At 65.8% G+C, this 10,635-nt stretch overlaps 6 protein-coding genes across 6 annotated transcripts; 5 read left to right on the plus strand and 1 right to left on the minus strand.

The window, feature by feature from the left end:
• Positions 1–399: 399 nt before the first annotated feature.
• On the minus strand, positions 400–2,559 carry GAPDH_4 (uncharacterized protein). The gene is made up of 5 exons (XM_003064734.1): positions 2,524–2,559; positions 1,946–2,269; positions 1,514–1,740; positions 1,157–1,326; positions 400–916 (listed from the first exon to the last, which is right to left on the minus strand). Exons 1-5 carry the CDS (start codon positions 2,543–2,545, stop codon positions 547–549), a joined length of 1,113 nt encoding a protein of 370 aa, XP_003064780.1. The 5' UTR covers positions 2,546–2,559; the 3' UTR covers positions 400–546.
• Positions 2,560–2,855: 296 nt separating this feature from the next.
• Positions 2,856–5,115, plus strand: MICPUCDRAFT_23811 (major facilitator superfamily; the record flags this gene model as incomplete). The annotated part of the gene is made up of 5 exons (XM_003064610.1): positions 2,856–3,140; positions 3,322–3,497; positions 3,756–4,203; positions 4,408–4,479; positions 4,720–5,115. The coding sequence occupies 5 exons, from the start codon at positions 2,856–2,858 to the stop codon at positions 5,113–5,115; spliced, it is 1,377 nt and encodes a 458-aa protein (XP_003064656.1).
• Positions 5,116–5,301: 186 nt separating this feature from the next.
• MICPUCDRAFT_54591 (uncharacterized protein) lies at positions 5,302–5,760 on the plus strand (the record flags this gene model as incomplete). The annotated part of the gene is made up of 1 exon (XM_003064611.1): positions 5,302–5,760. One exon carries the CDS (start codon positions 5,302–5,304, stop codon positions 5,758–5,760), a length of 459 nt encoding a protein of 152 aa, XP_003064657.1.
• A 268-nt stretch (positions 5,761–6,028) lies between these two features.
• On the plus strand, positions 6,029–6,283 carry MICPUCDRAFT_54592 (uncharacterized protein; the record flags this gene model as incomplete). The annotated part of the gene is made up of 1 exon (XM_003064612.1): positions 6,029–6,283. The coding sequence occupies one exon, from the start codon at positions 6,029–6,031 to the stop codon at positions 6,281–6,283; it is 255 nt and encodes an 84-aa protein (XP_003064658.1).
• Positions 6,284–6,861: 578 nt separating this feature from the next.
• Positions 6,862–8,282, plus strand: MICPUCDRAFT_54593 (uncharacterized protein; the record flags this gene model as incomplete). Its single annotated transcript, XM_003064613.1, has 2 exons — positions 6,862–7,170; positions 7,347–8,282. 2 exons carry the CDS (start codon positions 6,862–6,864, stop codon positions 8,280–8,282), a joined length of 1,245 nt encoding a protein of 414 aa, XP_003064659.1.
• A 146-nt stretch (positions 8,283–8,428) lies between these two features.
• On the plus strand, positions 8,429–10,243 carry MICPUCDRAFT_54594 (uncharacterized protein; the record flags this gene model as incomplete). The annotated part of the gene is made up of 4 exons (XM_003064614.1): positions 8,429–8,878; positions 9,078–9,305; positions 9,495–9,918; positions 10,002–10,243. The coding sequence occupies 4 exons, from the start codon at positions 8,429–8,431 to the stop codon at positions 10,241–10,243; spliced, it is 1,344 nt and encodes a 447-aa protein (XP_003064660.1).
• Positions 10,244–10,635: the final 392 nt, after the last annotated feature.

Here is a 10,635-nt window from a genome sequence, read left to right on the forward strand (position 1 = left end):
TCGCGAACGACGAGCGTACAGACGCGCGGAATTGCGCGTCCGTCGGTCCTCGCTCTCTCCGTCGCGCCGGGGTGGTGGGGGTCCTTCTCTCCCCTCGCGCTCGCCGCTCCCTTAACGCCGCGCGGTGCTCTCGCGCGGTGCGTCCGCGCGCGCCGGCGACGGTGCGAATGCCTCGGCGCTCAGACCGGGGCGATCTGCTTTCCGGCCGTCGTACGCGGCGCGGCGCTCTTCGGGTGAATTCTCGCCGTCGGATCCAGGAACGAGATCTACGACGAGATCTACGATTTCTATGAGCAAACAGTCTAAAAATGAATCCACCCCCATGATGTACGAAACGTACTTTCGAAAGTACTTTCGTACTTTCGTACTTGAAAGGAGAAAATTGAAAGAAGAAAATTTCGTTGACTGTGAGTTGCTTTCAAAATTTCAAAGAGTATTTCTACATGCCTTTCTCCACGAGCATGTTCGCGATGTCCGCCATTCGCGCACTGTACCCGTACTCGTTATCGTACCACACGTACAGCTGTACAGTGGAGTTGAAAGGCGTCAGGGGCGGAGTTGAAAGGCGTCGAGGTGTGTGCGTCGGGATTGAAACCGAAGGACCCTGGGCGGAGAGAAACATACGCCGGGAGAGAAAGTCCTTAAGGAATGAAGTTCACAACGCGAACGCGGTCGTACGGGGACCGGCGTGAAGACACTCGAACGCGCCTTGAGGTGCGTCCCGTCGACGACCATCGTGGACAACGCGTCCACGATCCCGCTCCGCGTGTCGTTAATATAGTCCGTGCTCACCAGCGGCTTCTCTTCGTACCCGAGCACGCCGCACATCTCGTTCGCGGCGGCGTCCTTGATGAGCGCGTTGACTTCCTCGCGCGTCGTGGCGCGTCCTACCTCGAAGACGCAATCCGTGAGCGACCTGAGAGGGCGGACGGACGGAGTTGAAAGGCGGGCGTCAGGGGTGGAGTCAGTCGAAAGGCGTCGTAGGTAGGGTCGAGCGTGCGTTGAAACAACCAGCGAGGGGTGGAGGACGGAGAGAAACGAACGAACGCCGGGGTTATTAGAGAAAGTCCTTAGCTAAGAAACGGCCTTCACGACGCCGACGGGGTCGTACGGTGTGGAAACCAGTCAGTGCGATGAGAGACATAGTAGAACGCACCCGTTCAACAGAGGCACGCGCACGGCGAGGCCGTTGAGCTTCCCTTTGAGCTCCGGGAAGATGAGCGCGATCGCGGTCGCGCTCCCCGTGGACGTCGGCGCGAGGATCATGAGACCCGACCGCGCCCTGCGCAGGTCGCTCTTCTTCGCGTTGGGGGCGTCCACGATGGTCTGATGAGGGTCGTTCCATACAAAAAATACAGTATGCATCGGTCAGTTGAAAGGGACCCACGCGATCAAGTGTTGAAACCGATGAGCTATGGGTGCTCCAAACGTTTGTGTCCGCGAAAGTCCTTAAGGATCGGCGTTCACCACGCCAACGGGGTCGTATGGGGACCAGTGTGATAACAGAACGCGCCTGCGTGTTGGTGACGTTGTGAATCGTCGTGATGCTTCCTCGGACGATCCCCAGCTTGCTCTGAATCACGTTCACGACGGGCGCGAGGCAGTTGGTCGTGCACGACGCCGCGGTCACGATGTGATCGACCGCGGGGTCGTACTTGTCGTGGTTGACGCCGTACACGATGTTGAGCACCGGGTCGGACGCGTCCTTCACGGGCGCGGAGACGAGCACTTTTTTGACGCCTGCGACGCGATCGTATTATTGGTCGAGAGGATCCACGCGTCAGGTATACGTACTTTTGATTGGTGGATATCAATCCCACGTGTCAAAGCGTGAGGTTCACAGAGCGCGAGTGAAAGTCCGTCCTTAAGGAACGGCGTCCACCGCGCGAACGAACGCGGTCGTATGTATGGGGACCGGTGCGACGAGGGAATACTGAATACCCACCTCGCGCGAAATACGGCGCCAGCTTCTCGCGCGTCAGAAACTCCCCCGAGCACTCCAGCACGAGCTCGACGCCGTGCGCCTCCCACGGCACGTCCCCCGGCGCGTCGTGCGCGGAGTACGAGATCTCGTGCGTCCCGTCCACGACGATGGCGTTCTTGCCCGCGTCGTACTCGCAGTCGTGCGTCCAGTGCCCGTGGACCGAATCGTATTTGGCCAGATACGCGCTGCTCTCTCCCGCGCCCGGGTGCTCGTTGATGTGGACGAACTCCAGCGCGGGGTTGTCGTACGCGAGGCGGAACGCGAGGCGGCCGATGCGGCCGAAGCCTGAGCGCGATGCGATGGATGTCGGGGGAGGAGGGGGCCGGCGGTGAATGGGGGTGAGGGCGGAGATGCGGGAGGGTGAGCGCGTGGACGAGGGAGGTGGACGAGGGGACGGCGCGGGCGATGAATGAAAGTTCATCGGGAGCCGGCCGCCGCATGTATGAGTGCCGTTTTATCCGAGAGATCGCGACGCCGAGGCGCGACGACGAGGCGAGGCGACGCGCGCGGCGCGGGGATCGATCGCGACGCGAGCGCACCGTTGATGCCCACTTTCACCATGACCGACGCGCGCGTTCGAGGACTGCGGCGAGGCGAGCGAGCGGTCGCGAGACGGATACGGCGGTCGCGACCAGACCTGACTCTGCTCGAAAGGAATATTCGTCGGGAATATTATCTGAATACGGTCTGTCGGCACCCCCTCCACGTAGCGAACGACGGCGACGCGCGCGCGCAGACGGCGCGGCGCGCGCGCACCTCGATGGCGAAACCGGCCGCCGCGGCGAGCGACGGCGGCGACGGAGCCGCCGCCGCCGCCGTGGAGACGACGACGGCCGCGACGACGACGCGCGGCGGCGGCGGCGACGGCGACATGCACGGCGCGCCGCAGCCGCTGTCCGCGCTCTGGCCGTTCATCATAATCTCCATCACCTACCTCCTCTTCACCGTGACCGACGGCGCCGTGCGAATGCTCGTCCTCCTCCACGCGTACACGAAAGGTTTCTCCGCGATGGAGGTCGCGATCATGTTCTCGCTGTACGAGCTCATGGGCGCGGGGACGAACCTCGCCGCGGGCGTGTGCGGCGCGCGATGGGGGATCCGCGCGACGCTGCTGAGCGGACTGACGCTTCAGGCGCGTTCGTTCGCATTCACACTGGTCCCCGTACGACCCCGTTGGCGTGGTGCACGCCGATCCTTAAGGACTTTGCCCGGCGCATCTCTCCGCCCATCCCTTGCGGTCAATCCCCGCCCGCGTTGCCTTTCAACTCCGCTTCTGACGCCTTTGAACTCCACCCCGACGTCATCGCTTCGAACGATGGACCCTCGACCCTCATCAGATCGCCGGCCTCGCGATGCTCTACGGATGGACGGACGACTTCAGCAAGCTCCACGCGATCATCTACGTCACGGCCGCGCAGGCGCTGTGCGGCGTCGCGAAGGACCTCACGAAGCTCGGGGGGAAGACGGTCACGAAGCTCGTCACCCCGAACGAGCGCCAGGGGACGCTCTTCAAGTGCGTCGACTGAGAGTCATCGTTCTTTCTGTTCACACCGGTTCCCATACGACCGCGTCGGCGTTGTGCTCGCCGTTTCTTAAGGACTTTCGCTCGGCGTTTCTCTCCGCCCAGGGTCCCTCGGTTTCAATCCAGAAAAAACACCCACCGCGACGCCTGCCTTTCGACTCCACCCCTGACGCCTTTCGACTCCGCCCCGACATAATAATACGTCGCCTCGCGTACTCACCCGCCCCGCGCTCGACCCTCTCTCATCAGACGCGTTGCCGGGCTCACGGGGTATAAAAACTCCCTCAAGGGCGTGGGATACTTCCTCGGCAGCGCTTTACTGACGTGGTCGTACGTCGGCGCGGTGAGCGTGATGATCGCGCTGATCGTCGTCGCGCTGCCGTTCGCGTGGTTCGGTCTGACGACGAAGCTCGGACGCGTATCGAAGAAAAACATCACGCTGCGCGCGGTGTTCGAGCAAACCGGAAACGTCAACGTCCTGTCGCTCGCGCGGCTGTTCCTCTTCGGCTCGCGCGACTTGTGGTTCGAGGTCCCGCTGCCGTATTACCTTCGAAGCGCGACGGGAATGGAGTGGCCGCGCCCCGCGGTGGGCGCGATGCTCGCCGGGTACATCATCCTCTACGGCCAAGTCCAAGCGTACGCGCCTCAGGCGCGTTCTAGTATCATCTCACACTGGTCCCCATACGACCGCGTCGGCGTGGTGAACGCCGATCCTTAAGGACTTTAGTATCTCCCCGCGGTCGTCTCTCTCCGCCCACCACGCCACGGTTTCAATCCCGACACACACACCGCGCGCGATGCCTTTCAACTCCGCTTCTGACGCCTTTGAACTCCGCCCCGACATCATCGCTTTGAACGATTGACCCTCGACCCTCAGCTCGTGCTCGGACCGCTGCGACAGTCGCCGCCGAATAAGCACGTGTGCGTCTTCTGGAACGCGGTCCTCCTCGCGTGCCCGGTGTTCATGGGGTCCGTGACGTTCAGCACCTTGTACGACACCCCCGGGGACGGCGACGGCGGGAAGGCGCGTTCTGATTCACACTGGTCCCCATACGACCCCGTTCGCGTGGTGAACGCCGATCCTTAGGGACTTTTGCCGTCGCATCTCTCCGCCCAGGGTCCCTCGGTTTCAATCCCGACACATCTCGGCGCCTTTCAACTCCGCTTCTGACGCCTTTGAACTCCACCCCGACATCATCGCTTTGTATGGAAGGTGTCCACGCTGTTGCTCGGCGTGGTCTCGTTCGCGATAATCTTCGCGATCAATTCGGCGGTGCACTCGTACCTCATCGTGAAGTACAGCGACGGGAACAAGGTCGCGATGAACGTCGGGTTTTATTACATGGCGAACGCGTTCGGGCGGCTGATCGGGACGATCGTCTCCGGCGCGCTGTACTCGTACGTCGGCGAGGATGAAAACGACGGCTTGGCAGCGTGTTTTCTGGCGTCTTCGTTTTTTGTCGTCGTCAGCGCCGTCGTGAGCGTGCGGTTGGACGACGACGTCGGCGGGTTCGTCTGCGGGCGTCTGTGCGGGGGGGCGGAGGAGGAGGAGGAGGGGGAGGGGGAGGGGGAGGGGGAGGGGGGCGGCGGGGACGTCGCGTTCGTGTGATGTATGCGTGAGGTTCTTAAGTTGTCAACCGCGTAGGATAGTCGAATAGGGATACCGTGTACACACGTACACGTAGTCCTGACAAAAAGCCCATACGAATACGGTACATGCGTGTGATGAGTCAAAAGAATGGAAGGCACGAAAGCCGAGCTCGTCGCGCGTTTCCCGGCATAAAGTATCGACGCGATGTTGTTCCCGTCGTCGCCCGCGCGGGGCGCGTCGTCCCCCGGCGACGGCGGCGGCGTGTTCGTCCCCCCGGAGCTCGAGAGCATGCTTCAGACGACGTCCCCGAAGACGGCGAAGCACGTCCTGTCCCGCGCGGCGTGCGACGCGCTCGCGGAGGTGCGTCGTCGTCGTCGCGTCGCGTCGCGAGAATTCTTTCGTTCGTTCCTTCGTTCATTCCTCTCCATTTCACTCGTCGTCGATCCCACCCCTCCGCGCTCGCTCACGCCCCACCCCTCCCCTCCTCGCGCGCAGCTGAACGACCGGCTGAACGACGCGCGCTCGATGCACGCGCGCGCGGAAGAGCGCGCGCGTCTGTTCCAGCTCGAGCGCGACCGCGCGGTCGCGGACCTCGAGACCTCGGAGCTGAAGTGGAGCGAGCTACACGACGCGGTCGTCCGCGAGATTCAGGCGCGTTCGTGATGTCATCTCATCACACTGGTCCCCGACGACCGCGTCGGCGTGGTGAACGCCGCTCCTTGAGGACTTTCTTTTCTTCCCGGCGTTCCTGTCGTCACTCTCCGCCCACCACGCCACGGTTTCAATCCCGACACGCCCACCTCGACGCCTTTCAACTCCGCTTCTGACGCCTTTCAACTCCACCCCGATATCATCATCGCTTCGTATGGGCAACGACCCTCATCAGTCTACGCACGCGGCGATGACCGCGGTGCGCGCGGAGCACCGCGCGATGGCGGAGGCGCTGCGCGACGCGCGGACGCATTCCGCGACGGGGATGACGCTGGAGGAGCTGGCGAAGGCGCTGGAGGAGGCGAACGCCGCGAACGCGGCGTCGGAGGTGGCTTTGCAACGCGCGAAGCGAAATCTGGAGACGGAGCATCGGAAGGGCGTCGAGGCGGCGGCGAAGTTGCTGAGGCGCGTTCGTTCGTTGTGTTACCACACTGGTCCCCACGACCGCGTCGGCGTTGTGAACGTCGTTCCTTGAGGACTTTCCTTTCTCTCCCGGCGCGCGCGCGTCTCTCTCCGCCCGCCGCCCATCGGCGCTTTCATCGATCCCGCGACGCCTTTCGACTCCGCCCCCGACGCACGTCTGACGCCTCGCGAGGACCCCCCTCCCGTCGACCCTCCTCCAGCGAGGACGAACGGACGACGATGCGCGGGAACGACACCGCGCGCGCGACGGTCGCGGCGATGAAGGAGGCTGGGACGTGGGACGTCGCGTACGCGACGTTGAAGCGGGAGCTGGACGAGACGCGCGTCGCGCGCGCCGCAGGCGCGTTCGAGTCACACTGGTTCCCATACGACCGCGTTGGCGTGGTGAACGCCGATCCTTAAGGACTTTGCCCGGCGCATCTCTCCGCCCAGGGTCCCTCGGTTTCAATCCCCGCCCGCGACGCCTTTCAACTCCACCTGACGCCTTTCAACTCCACCCCGACTTTCGCAGCGGAGGAGCGCGCGGATCGATTAGAGACCGAGCTCGAGGCGTCGAGGAAGAGGGAGGCTGAGGCTTCCGCGGCGGCGGCAGGGGGATTAAAAGGCATTTTCGGCGGCGGCGGCGGAGGGATGCGAGGAGTTGGCACGCCGGTCAAAAGCGCTGCTCTGGCGGTCGTAAAAACCGGGACGACGCCCGGGACGGAGGCGCCCGGGACCCCGGCTGCGCCAAACTTTTCTTCTCAGGCTCCTCTCGCCCCCGCCGCTGACGCCGCCGCGGAGTGGGAAGCCGCGGTCGTCCGCGCGCGGAGAGAGACCGCGGACGCGCGCGAAGCTCTGTCGCGCGCCAACACCGCGCGCGAGGTGGCGGAAGCGCGCGCGATCGAAGCGGAGGCGACGACCGCGAAGCTCATGGCGATGAACGGTAACTTGCTGGATCACGTACGGTTCTATACACTGGTCCCCATACAACCCCGTCCGCGTGGTGAACGCCGATCCTTAAGGACCTTTACCGTCGTTTCTCTCCGCCCACGCCACGGTTTCAATCCCGAAACACCTCGGCGCCTTTCAACGCCGCTTCTGACGCCTTTCAACTCCACCCCGACGTTCGCTTTCAGTACCGCGCGGCGTTGGAGGGACGCGGCGACGGCGGCGGCGGCGGCGGCGGCGGCGGCGGCGGCAGCGGCGCGGCGGCGGCGGCGCTCGGGGGACCCGAGCCCCTGCCCGGCCCGGGACCGGGGGCGTCCTCCGCGGAGACGACGACGACGACGACGACGAGGGACGCGGACGCGGACGCGGGCGGTCGTCGTCGACTCGAACTCGCGTCGTCGACGACGGCGTCTCGCGGCGGCGGCGGCGGCGGGGGCGACCCGCGGTCGACGCTCGGGGGGTTTGACGACGGCGGCGGGGCGGTGTATCAACCGCCGCGGTCGTCGGGCGGACGCCGCGTCGGGGGCGCGTCGGCGCCGCTCGCGCCGCCGCTCCGCGTGCACGCGCCGCAGCAGCAGCGGCGGCCCGCGAGCTCGGTCGCGCCGCCGCTGACGACGACGACGCGGACAGGGTCTTCGCGTCTCTCGAGCGTCTCTCGGGTTTGGAGAGGAGGAGGAGGGAGACTGGTCGCGGCGGCGGCGGCGGCGGCCCCCCCGGCGCGGGGTCGCCTCCCCGGGGCCCGCGCCGGACCGCGCCCGTCGACGTCGAACCGACCGACGACGACGAAGTCCTTAAGGAACGGCGTTCACCACGCGAACGCGGTCGTATGGGAACCAGTCACGACGACGACGAAGACGAGCGACGTCGCCGCGGACGACGTCGCGAGGTCGTTAGAGCGCGAGATGCACGCCATGCGCGCGGAGTACGACGCGCTGTTGCGACGGATGGGCGGCGGGGACGGCGGGGACGTCGACGTCGCCGCGGCGGCGACGCATCCGAAGGAATGGGCCGACGCCGCGACGAGAGCCGCGGTGCTCGCGGAGCGCATGGAGGCGAAGGGCGCGCAGATCCTGCAGCTCGCGAGGAGCACCGGGCGGGGGTTGGGGGCGTTAGCGCCGCGGTAGAAAAGGAGTAGCTTAATAGCGTAGAGCAGGAAACCCGATGTCATGGCGCGCGTCGCCGACGTTTTCGCCGATTTCTACCGACGCTGCGCTCGAAAAGGTGCACTGAACGCGCGTCTGATCGTAAAAACCCGAAGTCGATGGGTCAGATGGCGACAGACAAGATGACGCGCGCGTTCGCCGCCGCGCGCGCGCCGCCGCCGTCGCTCGCGCGATGGCGTCGCGCTACCTCCCGCGCGAACGCGCACGACGCGTCGCGCGCGCGTCGCGTCGCCGCCGCCGCCGCGATCGTCGTCTCCTCCGACCCTCCCCCCCCGACAGATCCGCCGTCGTCGTCGGAACCATCGGGGGCCCATCGCGATAATGACGCGTCTCGCGCGTCTCGCGCGACCGCGGCGCCGCCGCCGTCGCCGCGCCGACGCATTGCGCCCGGCGGCGCGAAGCGCGGGGACAACGCGCAGCGCGACGAGTGGGCGGACGCGGTCGTGTCGTCGCACTCCGGCGGCCGCGTCTCCAAGCGCGCGTTCGAGGCGCACCTGGGCGCGGTCGCGGACCTCGCGCTGTCCGACGTGGCGGTGGTTCTCGTCGGCACGAAAAAGGTAAGGTGCCTCCTGTCATCCCCACACTGGCCCCCGCGACCGCGTTCGCGTGCTGAACGCCGTTTCTTAAGGCGTTATTTCGCTCGCGCGCTGCGAACCTCACGTTTTGACACGTGGCAACGCTATCCACCAATCGCGTTCACGCGCGACTGACTGACATGACACGCGGATCCACCCTCACCAAACGAACCGAACGAAGGCTGGCAACGTCGGCGCGATCGCGCGCGCGTGCGGCGCGTTCGAATGCGAAGACTTACGGCTCGTCGCGCCGCGCGCGGATCCGTACACGCGCGCGTCGCTGAGCGCGGCGAAGGGCGCGCAGCACATCGTGCACGGCGCGGGGGTGTACGACGACGTGGAGGACGCGCTGAGAGGGTGCGACGCGGCCATCGCGTTTCATCGATGGCACGAGGGGTGCGCGCCTCGGGTGCGTTCATATTTACACTGGTCCCCATACGACCCCGTTTGCGTTGTGAACGCCGTTCCTTAAGGACTCTGCCCGGCGCATCTCTCCGCCTGCCCCTCGCTTTCAATCCCCGACCGCGATGCCTTTCAACTCCACCCCTGACGCCTTTCAACTCCACCCCGACGTTCGCTCGTATGGAACGACCCTCAGGCTGTGACGGACGTCGCGGAGCTCTTGCGGTCGTTCCCGGGGGATTCGGGTGGTACCGGCGGCAGCGCGGCGGGGAGTGGTGATGATGGTGGTGAGAGTACACTATCATCGCGTCGTAACGCATCCGAAGAGGGCGTTACTCCCCCGGAAGCGGTAGAAGAGTGGGATTGGTCGTCGCCGGCGCAAGTCGCGAAGGACGCCGCCGCCGCCGCCGCCGCCGCCGCATTCCTCGAAGGATTAGAAACGCCCGAGGACAAGGCGTTATCACACGCCGAGCGCGAGCGCCGGGAGCACGGATGGCGCCGGCGACGCCACGCGACTCCGCCGAGGAACCGCGCCGGACGCGGAAGGAAACGCCTCGCGCTCGTCTTCGGTCGCGAGGTCGAGGGGCTCTTCGACGACGAGGTGAATCAGGCGCGTTCACGTCCACACTGGGCCCCATACGACCGCGTTCGCGCGGTGCACGCCGATCCTTGAGGACTTTTGCGGACGTCTCTCTCCGCCCAGGGTACCTCGATGGTTTCAATCCCGACACACCCACCTCGACGCCTTTCAACTCCGCTTCTGACGCCTTTCAACTTCACCCCGACGTCGACTCGCGCGCGGCCGACGACCCGCAGTGCGACGCGGTGTGTTCGATACCGACCGGTCGGTTGATCGAGTCGCTGTCGGTGTCGCACGCCGCGGTGATCATCCTGTCGCAGTACTACCAGGCCAGGGTCGGCGGCGGCGGCGGCGGCGTGGCGTAGGGCTGACTCGGCCGCGAGCTGGAGAGTCGCGCGGTGGAGAACCGAACCAAAAAATTAATCCACTCGAGAAAAAAATATTATTTCGACGATCCTTGTCTCTTTCTTCGCGTCACTTCCGGAACCGCGCGCGTCCTCCCGCCAGCGCGGTTCGCGGGGAGCATGCGCGCGGCGGCGGCGTCGAGCCTCGCGGCGCGCGCGGGCGGCGGCGTCGAGCCTCGCGGCGCGCGCGGGCGTCGGCGTCGAGCCTCGCGCGCGCGGCGCGACGTCGCGTCGGAGTCCGTCGACGGACGCGCGTCGTCGTCGTCTTCCGGATATCCAGATCTCATCCTCCTCCTCGCGCGCGTCTCATCGTCGTCGTCGTCGTCGCTCCGGGCGCGACGCGCGGGCGGCGG

The sequence above is a fragment of the Micromonas pusilla genome (genome assembly GCF_000151265.4).
Source record: "Micromonas pusilla CCMP1545 genomic scaffold MICPUCscaffold_18, whole genome shotgun sequence".
Classification (NCBI taxonomy): domain Eukaryota; kingdom Viridiplantae; phylum Chlorophyta; class Mamiellophyceae; order Mamiellales; family Mamiellaceae; genus Micromonas; species Micromonas pusilla.

Bases quoted from the DNA above. Each gene is read 5' to 3' on its own strand.
- GAPDH_4 (XM_003064734.1), bottom strand. From the start codon at position 2,545: ATGGTGAAAGTGGGCATCAACG. The intron at 1,327-1,513 runs GCGCGTTCTGTT...GACCCTCATCAG, and splicing joins ACAACGTCACCAACACGCAG to ACCATCGTGGACGCCCCCAA. The intron at 917-1,156 runs GTGCGTTCTACT...CCGCCCTCTCAG, and splicing joins CGCGTGCCTCTGTTGAACGG to GTCGCTCACGGATTGCGTCT.